At 39.1% G+C, this 12,958-nt stretch overlaps 1 protein-coding gene across 3 annotated transcripts in view; it reads right to left on the minus strand.

Moving 5' to 3' along the window:
• Positions 1-12,958, minus strand: part of C11orf49 (C11orf49 homolog) — an 88,888-nt gene that overhangs the window by 57,185 nt on the left and 18,745 nt on the right. For all 3 annotated transcript variants that reach the window (XM_015287186.4, XM_015287187.4, XM_025151376.3), the window contains exon 3: positions 2,862-2,992. In XM_015287186.4, the coding sequence (XP_015142672.2) occupies positions 2,862-2,992 (131 nt within the window). The remainder of the gene's footprint in view (positions 1-2,861; positions 2,993-12,958) is intronic.

Below are 12,958 nucleotides of genomic sequence, written 5' to 3' on the forward strand. Positions count from 1 at the left end.
AGTTGAAAGTCTCACTTGCTTTGGGCATCACTTAGTTTGATTTTTTCCTCTCATAAGGAGACATTTTGTTGTTCAAAACATTGATCTCAATTCTGGTTGCGATCATTTGTTGCATAACATTATTGCTTACTTCATTCACGCAAAAAGAAAGCATTTAAAAGAACTAAATCCAGGTCCAGTCTATGCCTTAGAATGGTAATGATCATTTTTTATCCATCATGTTGCTCTGGTTTGGTGGCAGCTTCTTAGTAAATTGAGTTCAGTGCTTAAAATAACATGGATGTTCTGAGTTCTCCTGTTGTGCAAGTATAGCAGAAATATTTTAATTGCAGACATACTGAGAAATTCCATTAAGAAGTTAACGCCTGTTATGTGATACATTAGGGATAAAAATCTCAGGGCAAATAAAACTAAAATGAATAAAAACAAGGTTCTAGACTGTAATTACTGCCAGAGAACAAGAAGTTGGACTGAATGGCTGAAAATTTTATCAGGAAGTTCTCTGAAGCCACACATTTCTGTCTCTAGTTAACATAAGAAGAATGTATATAAATGTACGTACAGGTAAACACACCACATTTGCTGAGACCAAGAAGCACAGCCACTCAACTTTGAAGTCAGAAAAACATATCCTGAACTCTTTCAAGACCACAACTAGAATATAGTAGCATTCACCTAAGCTTTTTTTCTTAAGATTCCCTGATTCCCTTGCAAAGTACCTTAGTGATCACATTTTCACCCAGGCCTTTTCCGTATTTACATACAATTGCTAAAAGTAATAGAAAATTGGCACATTATGTAGCCAAAACTTTTTGGTTCTAACAAATGAAGATGCTGATGACCTGGTGAAGGTTAAATGTTAGACAGACAATGCTTGTTGATAATCTGCATTGAATGTAGAATGAGTGCCTTCCATCAGATAGCTTCTTCTCAAATTATCAGCAACATCCACCATTGAAAGCTGCAGTTCTGCTGGATGACTTTCTTGCTATCAGATGATAGCAGTTCTACTATGTACTCAGTTTTACTATGTAACAGTTTTCCAGGAATCTACACTGTTTTTCCTGATAATGATCTGACTTTATATCATAGATGTCTTCGCTCTTCACTGCATACTCATTAGATTAGTACCATACAATTTACACAGTACCTTAAAAATGCTATCCCTGAACCAATATATATGATTTAGAACACAGTATAGTAACTATCACTAGTAAGACAATACTACAGAGAGCATACCCAATTGCTTCAGTACCTAATTATTTTGTCACGTTTAGCTGTAACTGTCAAATTTCAAAGGATTTAAAATAGTGTATGTCAAAAAAGCCATGTCCTTATTTATAGTCTTGGAAACAATATTCAAAAGCAGAAGTCTTGCAAAACTTAGCCAGAAGTTAAGGATTTATCTGTAAATTTATCTCTAGTCTTCCCTGAAACAAAAAGTGAGGTAGAATATCTTGAAGCAAGTGAGGCTGACAGTGAAAAAAAAAAAAAAAAAACCCAAAACCAAACTCAAACCACTGAAATCCACATTTGTACAGCAACATTCATTATGTTTGCTTAAAATTCTAAACTTAAAGACTAAGCCAAAACTTAATTTTAGTTGCATGCAGTTACATGAGTTTATTTTGTACTCTGGCCAGTTCTCCAATACCTACTCTAGTGTATGCAGTATAAGAATAGCTAGACAAGATAGCGCAGTGATGAATAGTTATTTTGGCATTGAACCTTTTTCCTTGTGGGTGAGGTTGGGGAGGTCACCCAGCTGTCAGCGGTCCCCATTCCACAGCCACAAGGCTCCTGTAATGTCATCTGTGCCTGTACTCAGCACTGGTGAGGCTGCACCTTGAGTACTGTGTCCAGTTTTGGGCCCCTCATTGTAAGAAAGACATCGAGGCCTTGAAGTGTGTCCAGAGGAGGGCAACAAAGCTGGTGAGGGGTCTGGAGCACAGGCCTTATGAAGAGCGGCTGAAGGAGCTGGGATTGTTCAGTCTAGAGAAGAGGAGGCTCAGGGGAGACTTTATTGCTCTCTATAACTACCTGAAGAGACGTTGTAGTGAGCTGGGGGTCAGCCTCTTCTCTCGTGTCACTAGTGATAGGACTGGAAGAAGCTGCACCAGGGAAGATTCAGGCTGGACGTTAGGAAATACTACTTCTCTGAAAGGGTGGTCAGGCACTGGAATGGGCTGCCCAGAGAGGTGATGGAGTCACTGAGCCTGGTGGTGTTCAAAGAGCGTTGTGTTGAGGGACATGGTTTAGCGAGAACCATTGGTGAAGGGTGAATGGTTGGACTGGATGATCCTGTGGGTCTTTTTCAACCTTAGAGATTCTATGATTCTATTATTCTAAGAGATGTTCCAGTACTAGCTCAGACACAGCCTAGGTGCCCATGTTCACCACTGTTCAGCCCAATAACGCTTTAACCCATACATCACACAGAGCTCCTAGCCAAAGAACTCAGCACCCCACCTACTTTTCAATAGCAGCATCTATTGCCCTCACACTTCATACTCTATATTCAAGCTATCTTCAGAGCTGCTATCCCACTCCCATCTACTGACGCCCAGCACTTGCATTTTCTCCTTTGAATCCTCATGCATAGGACCACAGATGTCCTTCCTCTGCTCTGTTGTTGCTTGATGAGCTGTTCTATAGTGGAGGTAACATTGGCAACAAGGTGCTCCTATGCTAATATAAGCTGTGGGCATTATCTTATTTTTTTATATTCCACAGGCCACTATAATGATGATGTTTTTTAACAGAACTAGTATATTAGAACAGTGCACAGCGTCAGCATTTGTGCTGTACCAGTAGTGTAGCTAACAATTTTGATATCAACGTAATGGTACTGGAATACTTGCCTCCATTTTTCCCCACTGTTCGGAAACATCTCCAAAAAGTCCGAAGAAAAGATGCCCTGTTATGAGGGGTAGCTTGGACAAAGCTGAACTCACGGAATAAAATGTGTGTTCCTTGACGTACGCTGTTAAAACTGTGGAGATAAGTAAAAACAAGAGAGCGTTAGAAAGCTGAACCAATGTGAACGTTCTGGGGCCAGCTGGAACAGTAGCAAGAAAACCACTGGCAGTTACATTTTGTGAAACCCAGTCTCTGAAGCTTATATCCATCTGTCCTCTAGAGGCAAGACTATTTGCAAAAACCACACATTGGAACTTAATTATAGGAATTAGAGGTTTGTGAAAGTGAAATTCATTCTAAAGCATCCCAGCTAGGGGTGTCCAAGAGCCATCTAAAGTCCTGAGACCAACACATCAGAAAATGGGTGGCTATGAATTACTGTTGTTTGTCTGATCAGAAGATGCTCTTTCTTTTAGCATCATTTATATTTCATTGCCATTCTCACCACAGTTTTCCTTGAAGCCACAAAACAAAACAAAGAATATTTAACAGAAGCCTCAAGATTTCATTTTTAGGCTAATTAACTGAGACATGACTGCATTAGATGTATAAAATCAACTTCAGGGGTCAAGAAAAGTAGACTGGCACACTCCTAAGTGATATTCTGCACTAGTGCATTTTGAAAATAGTACCTGATCATTACAATGGAACGTCAATTTGATATTCAGACTCTTGTATTTTAGTGCAGATTTCTCATATTTGAATTGTAAGCACTTTAGGCTAACTTATTATAGTAAACATTTGTCTTAAAATGCTTTCTCTGAAGTGTAAGAAGCGCTCCTTTGGGTATAGTGAAGCTCAGCATGTAAGAACAATAGAAATGCAAATACAAACATTATATACCAAAGGTACAATGATAGAGTTGCCTCAAAGATGGATTTTGTGCATTTCACTCTGAATCAAGCATGTGGGACAAAGCTTTCAAACACTCCAGAGAGATCATTAAAAATATTCACTTGGGACAGCAGCTTAACTTGCCCACACGAATTTAGAGAACTAATGAAAGAGAATGAAGAGAATTTAGAGAATTAATGAAAAAGATATAAGCTTATTTTCATCATAGCAGAACCTCTCTGTAGGTAGCATTTCTGCTGTAGACAAAATCCAGTGGTCAGTGGGAAACCTTTCAAATTGCAATTTTAAAATCATCCCCTTAAATATAACTAGGGTAAATCACCTTTTAATGCTTCCTAGCTCAGAAAAGAGTCTCACATTTGAGAGGGAATTATACCAGAGATAAGCAAAATTAAAGTCAGATATCAGCTGCGGGGATGGAAGGGTTGAGAAAGGCCAATGTACCTTTTTCAGATAAGAATTTGAATTTGTTTTTTTATGTCTCAGTAATCAAAACTTTCTGCCATGTATTGAAAGCACAGGTTCTAGCCCTCCTATACTGAAGGAAATTCATGCAAAATAAGTACAAACAATCACATTATGATTAGCAAGCACTCATGATCTTTGAAGTTTGGAATTAGAAATACTCCTTCTGTAAACATAACGAACAAACAAGTTATTTTGTATTTATGAAACCAGTGCTGTGCAAGTCAGGGAAAAGCACAGTCACTGTACGAACAGACTTAAGTAAGTATATGCTGTGCCTGATCAAAATACAACAAAATTAGAGGAAAGGCTTCCATGACTCTCTTTGTAAGTGAACAGTATTCATTACAAAGTGCTCTAGCTCACTGCTTCAGAGGGAATGAGTACAGAGTGAGGGAAAGTAACATGCTTTAACTCACACAAGATGACTGTGACAAAGCTGGAAATGGGATTTCAGATCTTCTCATCCCAAACCATAGCCTGTAAGACTTTTTTCATGTCTTATTTGCATTGTTTTACTGATGATTTGACAGGCTGATGGAAGAATGAGGGATATAAATGAGAAAACGAAGAAACTTTGTATAATTGGAGGAGGCAGCATTCAAAAAGATGACACATATAAGGGAGATTTCTAGGAAGAGAAAGAAGATGAAGGCAAGAGTATGCTTGTTTAGACCCCTGAGAGAATGAGAAAGAATCACAGAACTGCAGAATACTCAGAGAAGTTTAAATCTGAGAAAGAAATGGAGAGGGTTAGCTGTGCTATGACACATCTAAATGCACCCAAATTATGTTGCTCAGAACAACTACTGTACCTGCACTATCTGGAAGCAAATCCTGGCACATCTATAATGGAAAGGTTCAGACATGAAGCTAACATACTACTAATTCACAGGAGACAGCCCAACTAAATTGCTTCTTAGCCCTAATAAGTGAAAACTCAGATCACTCATGTTTTCTGCATGGGATGGCTCTAAAACTACCGAGCAGAAGAGTATAATATAATTTGTTGTTACTCAGTTATAAGAATGGATGGGTTTGCTGTAACATCAGCACATCTGGATGTGCTGACAGCTAAGTGCCATCAGGTAGTTGAACAAAAGAGGTACAGTATTTCTTTAATTCCTCATTTCTTGCAATAAGATTTTGTTCAGTTATAAAATGGGAAGATTCTTCATCAAAAGCTCAAGTCTGCAACCACAGGAGTTAGAATTTAATCCCTGTTAAGATGCTACATTTCAGAGATTCTACTTAATAAATTCCTTTTTAAAGGTTGTAACCACTTAGCTTAAGGGAAACAGCCATCTCCCACAGCTCACAGCTGAGCTATCCAGCAGGCAGTCTACTGACAAATCGACACATCCAGCCTCATGCAGGATCAACACCACTACAAGGGACAGGAATCATACTTTTTGAACAAAGCATATGTTTAAAAATATTTACAATTATTTTCTGGTTGATAGCATGGTAGTGCAAAAATAACTCAGCCATCTTTTCCTTAACAGTTGCACAGAGATGAAGCTACCATGAACATGGCAAGTAGAAGTGACCTGCAGATAAACCCTACAAAAAGAAAAAGACAACCAAAAGCTCTTGCAGTTATTACAAATGCATGTATGTGGTATGACCACCGCATTGCCTATAATTTTATAAATGCATGCAGGGATGTATTTTCCAGTTTCTTTTGAATACAGAAATAAAACAAGCTACCACTCCAGAGGAACTGTTTAAGTAAGCAAGATAACAACAGCAAGGCAACAAACAGTTCCAACTTTCTCAGCAAGTTTAACAGCTGCTGAGATTCCTCCTTTAAGATTGCTCAGTCTTCCCTGTGCCTTCCTCCCACTGAAAAATTCATTCCCTTTGCAAGGTCAAGTGGCCAGAGCTTAGCAGTGCATTTGTGCAGGAGAAAGACTTACTACCAAACCAGGGCATCTTAACACACTATTAATTTGTCCTCATTCAGTTGAAAGTGGGTCTATAAACCTAGAAGCAAAAGCAGAAAAAATAACTTCTCATTAATCTGATTAACTCCTCCTTTCCCCCCTTCAGGTTTTACTGTGGTCATTTGCAGAGAATCCTTTTAACAAGGCTGCAGGTTTCAAAGCCTCCTACTGCAGACTTAATGGTTGCCTTGGCCCTCTGTTACCAGGAAGCAGCACAGGCAAATCAGAACATTAACAAAAGTTACTAATTGCATGATTTTATTTGTCTTGCAGAAACTGAGACCAGAATTGAACCAAATGTTCCTTAGGTAACCTCAGTTCATTACAACACTCATTTCACACCGGAATTGCTACCTGAGTGGATACTCCATTAGCAAAACAGCTTCCCTCATTCACTTAAAGGACCTTCTGGAGAAAGATGAGAAAAAAGTAGAGCAAAGTTTTTGTTCAGTTGGAAACTCTGAAGAAGTTTCTGCAGTCTTGCTTTGTCACTCTTTACTCACAAGCCCTAGAGCAGCCAAACCACAGCACCAAATTCCTTCCAATAACACTGCTGTGAAAACTGCACCTTGCAGCACATCTTGCCTGCACTTGTGGGACAGCACATGCACGGGAGAGGAAGAAAAGGGTTTTGGGAGGAGATTGCAATAAAACAGCCCCAGCCTTCAGAAATGGCTCTGCTGGGAACTCTAGCGCTCAGGTGCTGCTTCTCCAAACAGAGCTGCTTTCAGTGGGGCTTTGTCTTTTGTGTAATTACATTTCGGCAACTTGCCAGAGTTCAGAAACTTTCAAGCACTCTTTTCAAACCTTTGGACTTCTAAATAGATTGTTAAAGTCCCAGGATGCTATGGTAACATCCCAATTGAAACTCACTACAGTAGTTAGCCTCTGCCTGCTGAACTTTGGCAAAGCCAACTACACACCAATGCAGAGAGAGCCGTGTGTCCCCGAGAAGGACAGAAGAGCTTGTCATGGTCCTGCTGTCCCCTTAGGAGGTGCCACCTTCGGCTACCATGCAGAGAGCTGAAGGAGTCAGCAGGACCCCTCCACTACTAAAGAGACAGCAAGGAACAAGGGCCAGCATTCCTTAACTTACAGCACACTGTTTGCATTTTCCACTGAGATCATGATGAAAGAGGGAGAAGGCTTATGCTTAAAGGCTTATGCTGCTTCTCCAGCATGAGTACCTCTTTTTCCCTCCCCAGATTTTCTTCCCAGTCCCACCAGTGTCCAAGTCATTAATAGACAATTGAGTGCCTTAAGTGAAAATAAGGTAGTCTCAAACTCAAAGAGGCTATGGCTAGACTGAGTGAAACATTTGTAGGGAGAAACAACACAGAGGACTTGATGTCAACACTTTGGGTATTTCAGCATTTGCTTTTCTTGAAACGCACGTTGGACTAGCTCAAGTTTGGTCCCATGGACTGCATGCTCATTTGCAGTTGGAACACATCTTCCAATTTAGTTCCTCTGAAAGGAACCCAGGTCACGAGCTCCAAGCACTTACTGTGCTTTTGGTTCATACCAAAAGCACAGTAAGTAAGGATAATCAGGAGTATTAGGATTAGAGACTATCGTACAATGGGTAACAAAGAACTAGCTCTAGCAATAGAAAATACTGGAACTCAAAAGGCTTTAAAATTCAGGAAATTTCTGTTGTTAAATAACTCATCCACACAATTTCAAGCATCCCCAAGTGACCAATTGCTCTCACCCCAAGGCTACACTCTATAATAGCAAAGCAAGGTTTACCTTGCCTGGAACAAGCCCTGAGAGGAAACACTTGAAATAGCAGGCACCACTGAGAAAAAAGAATCCCAGCTTCACTGCTGCTGTGAATAAATTACTGCTGAATGAATGTGGTTTAACGTAAGATCGCTATTCTTCACGTATTAGTTTGAGTTTACTAGACTATGTGCAGTATGCAGACCAATCATTAGGTTATTTCCTTCCTTATCATTCTTGGAAGGTAGGATGGGAACATTAGCATACCTCAATGCAAAGCTGTTGTATTGAGCGCTTTTTAAAATTCCACAGATAACAATACTTGGGACAATGAAGTCAGCCTCAAGGAAATCAACATCATCTTCTAATGAAATTAACAGTACTTTTTAGGCACTTCCACTGAAATGTGTTAGCAGTGTTAAGATGAAACAGATGCTGAAAGTTATTTCTGATGGCTGGCTTTAAGGAAATACCCTTAAATATCCTGGGCAGATAGGAAATCATTAACACTTAGCATATTGGTGAGTGACATAGCACTGCAAATAGACAGGATTTTTTGCTATGCTTTCTGTCTCACCCACTCAAGTTTATTTCAGCTGAAGGGTGTGGAAAGAAGGAAAGGAGAGACACACATGCTTACAATTGGTTTTCAGCCTTTTTGGTACAGGCACAGCAATCTATGTATTCATGGCAGCATTAGTACAGGTGGTACAGAGATTATCCCAAGTACTATATGAAAGGAAATGAACCACAGCACCTGTGACACAGCTCAGAGTAGGCAGTGAACAAGCCTTCTTATGTTGCTTTGTAGCAAAACAAACCCTCTGAGACCAGTCTACAGATTCTGGAGAAGGAAAGGATGAAAGGACTTGCTGTGCTTGCTCTTTATTACCCGGAATCCCTTTATCTTTTTAGAGTCCTCTCCCTTGCTTTTTTCTCTGCTAGGTCAGTAATTTAACACCTTGAAGTTTTCAAATGAAAAGCTAAAATGACCTTACCACGTTGAATTATTAGCCCAGGATTTAAAAAAAAAAAAAAAAAAAGGCAGCAGCAAATAAGGGCTGGGGAGGAATCTCTAAAAACAGAGGCCTTTTGATCAGAGCAGCATCCTGCAGTTTGCTGTAACTCAAGCTGGCCATTCTTACATAGTAGGAATTAAGGACTCCCCCTGCCAGGCAGGGACCTATTAAAACACAATAGCTGTTTGAAAAGAGTAAGGCAAGCTGATATGGATATAATAGGCCACATATTGAGACCCCTTTCTACTCTGAAATAAAGCTGCTTCTTAGAGTTATGAGCTGGGAAATCTAGTATTCAGGAAGATGGGAAGGACATACAATAGAATACGGTAAATGGAAGATGGTAAATAGCCATGCAGAAGTCGTCTAAGGTGCTTAGGGAAAAGTAATGAAGCCTCAGAGATAAGCATCAATCACTAAGAGTAGCTTTTTCAGTCCGATCAGGTAATTTCAGACCACATGGTGTTTCAGTGAGTCTAGAAATGCCTTGCTGGTATAAACAGAGGTTTAGTTTTTACAGTAGAATACAAAACCGCAGCATGTTGCCCACCACAGAGATGGCTGTGTGAATACCATTGTAACTGGTTTTATGGAGACCACTGTAAGTTGCTACCCAGCTGCACTCAAAAACCCTCCTTTTACCCCAAACATGTTAAGAAAAGAAATATACATATTCAGAATTACACAAAGGAAGCTGCTAGCTCCCCAGCTAACATATTTAGTACTTGTTCAAACTGGTCTAGGTAGCCATTTTATGGGAAGAAGAAAATTCCTTACTGAACTGCTCTATAACCACCAATACTCTGAGGGCATGGGAGATTCAAGTCCTCTACATACATTATTAACACACAGCCATGATCTCTGTTCTTTGCCTTCATTCATAAGCAAACAGATAATTTTGGTTCCACTGTCATGCTGTGAAATAGTTTCAAGATGATTCAGAAACCATTCAGAGAACTGGGAGCACGGGAGGGAGGATGGTACAAGGAGGAGAAACAGAGTTAAAAATACAAACTATACATGGTGGTGCTGAGATTTCCTCTGGCTTAACAACTTTGGAAGTAGCTATGGAACTGACATTGACTGGAGATGGAATTTGGTAACAAAACATCAATGTCCACTGAAGGAGGAGTTTGAATTCAAACATTATTGAATGATTTCACCCATCTTGTACTGTTGAGAACAAAACATAATGCTGAGTAAAGGCACGCTGGCTTCTCTGAAAGGTGAGGCCAAAGCAATAAGCATGAGTAAAGGCCTGCCTGCTCCACTCTGTAGGTAGTCTCCTGTACATCTCATTGCAAGACAGCTCCATGTTTTGTAAACCAGAAATTAATTAGTTTAAAAGATGGCAGCACAATCACATCACAGTGACTACAATCCACAAACCACTGAAATATAATTTTTTAACTATTTCCAAAGGAGATTCAGTACAGTTCCACCATGTGTGCAGCCCCCATATTTGCTCTTTTCAGGCTTGGTTAGAATGGAGAATTTTAGAAGGAAAAAATTACAACTAATACTCCTTCACCAATTCACTTTTGTTGTCAAGAAATACAGCACATCAAGGACTAAGCAATTTCCAGTATTTCCATCATGGCAACAAATGAACACCATTGCTTTCTTAATATGGATGAACCTCCATCATTTTTCATTAACATCAATTTTGCACTTAGAGATTACTTAGCTAAAGCACTTAATGCTCACTACAACTGCGTGGCTGTAGTGTTGACCAGCCATTGTTTGTCCAGTTTATTTGAAGATATGCAATAGGATTAATTTTACGGGGCATGAGATTACTGCAAATCTCTGAGGATAATGTATTATAGAGGTTGTATGGTTTCATCACTAGACAGCATCAAAAGTCTGGGTTTTTTTTTGAAACATTTGATTTCTATGAACAATTTGATTAAAAAGAAAACAATATTAGTTATTTTTAAAAAAGGAGAGAAAAATAAGCTAAAATAAGTTGTTTTTTTAAAATGCACTTTTCAGTCAAGACAGAACTATAGGGCTTACAACTGTTTGCTATTCATGGGGATACAGAGACATTTAAGGGATTTTATCCTGTAAAGGATAAGGAATCCTATTAGAGGACCTTATCACATCCCTGATGATTTTTTACAGCTTGGCATATCCAGGTTAGGAAAAAAATTACATTTGTTGTCCATGTCCATACTTGAAAGACACGTATTCTTAGCAAGGCAATTAGAAATGCTCCTTAAAATTTCCTACAACACCAGAACATTCTACAGTCCAGGAATAAACATCACCAAAATGTAAAACACCTCGGTCCTGCTCCATTTTTTCTTAAAAATCTTTCTGATGAAGATAAAATGTATCTCAAACTTACACTACTTCATTACATTTGAATACAGTCTTATGAATGTAGGAGAACTGCTCTGAAAATAATGTCTCCTATTTTATTATGCTGGCCCATAACATCAGAGGCAGATGTTGGTGGTATGGCAGTAGAGGCTGAACCTTCCTGACAATATTTTATTACACGCTGTTGCTGTGTGACAGCTGGCAGCAGAGGGGCAGTCTGACAGAATGATGTCTGACATGGAAATGCATATGAAACAAAGGTGAGTCACTGAATTTCTCCATGTGGAAATAATTGCACCCACTGTTGTTTGCTGAATGTTTATAGAGACCAAACAGTGAATGTGGGCACAGTGAGGCACCAGGTGATCCATTTCAGCAGTCACAGCCGTGGCAGTGGTTCACTTCCACTGGTGCAGATTTGTAGGAGAGCAGCATGCAGGCTCTTGTTCATTGCTGGCAAAAAAAGCATAGCATATGGTGGTGACTGTGTTGAAAAATAGTGTTTTATAGCTGAGAATTTGCTCTATCAAATAGTGTTACTATGCTCTTTCAATTCGAGGTAGTTTCCATGGAAATAAAGAGGAGGCATTACTTCTGGAGCAAGCTACTTAGAAACCAAGCATTCTTCTGAAATTGATCTTCTGTATATATATAATATTCTAGACTCGCAGCAACATGCTTCAATAAAACTGGGACTAAACCAAAATAGTTAGTAACACAGAGAAAGGTATTGTTAATGCTGAAGTCATCACGTATTCAGCAGTGGTTCTCTCACACCTTGAGACGTCTAAAATATTCTTGGAGAAAATAGCATATTTTTTAAAAATGGACTTCAGACAAGGATTAAACTATACCTTATTACTTGTAAATTCCTAAAAACTGTAAAGTAAAAAATTACCATTAGTTACCAAATTTTCTATGTTACTATCCTTTTTTAAAGCTCCTATGTTCTACTGCATTTCCACTGAATTCCAGGTGCCGATTCCATGTTGCTAAAAACAACTTTCTTCAAAACATTTACAGAAGCTGCAGGAAATCCAATCCTTACAGCTAGTGACCAAGTATGAAAAGAGATTACTGCTTTATATACACATTGCAGATTGTATGCAAAAGACTGTAAATATACCCACTACATCTGTTGTGGATAAGTTGCTATTTGTCTCAGTTTTTTCCTCCCTATACATTCCAACACTGAGTGACTCAGCAAGCACAAATAAGCCATTTTCCAGAACGATGGAGAAAGATGTTTGTCAAACAGCAATCTCTGCATTGAGTATCTGTTTAGCATTACACTGAGCTCTGCTCCAGAGCATTCCTCACTGGAAGACATACAATATAAGATCCCGACTGAAGGACCTTTCTGCTTCTGCAAGAATTCAAACTAAAGCAGAGCGGAGATTTATGATCAGAAATGTCAAAACAGTGAAAAGGAAGTAACTGTCATACACCATGGATATAGGAAAAACAATAGATAGCTGGAGAATAAAAAAATGAAAAGACCCATCCAAAAAGAGACACGATGATCACCTATGAAATACTCAACTGATAAGTTATGGCACAATAACCACAAAGAGCTCACATACAGGAGGCTCATTGAAGATGTTCTTAGGAGCAGCAATGATTTACATATCTCTTTTGTTGCGCTGCCAAATGCAGACAGCTCAAGTGGACTGGTGAAGTAGGGAAACTGCATCACATACA

Source organism: Gallus gallus, chromosome 5 (assembly GCF_016699485.2).
Source record: "Gallus gallus isolate bGalGal1 chromosome 5, bGalGal1.mat.broiler.GRCg7b, whole genome shotgun sequence".
NCBI classification, from domain to species: Eukaryota; Metazoa; Chordata; class Aves; order Galliformes; family Phasianidae; genus Gallus; species Gallus gallus.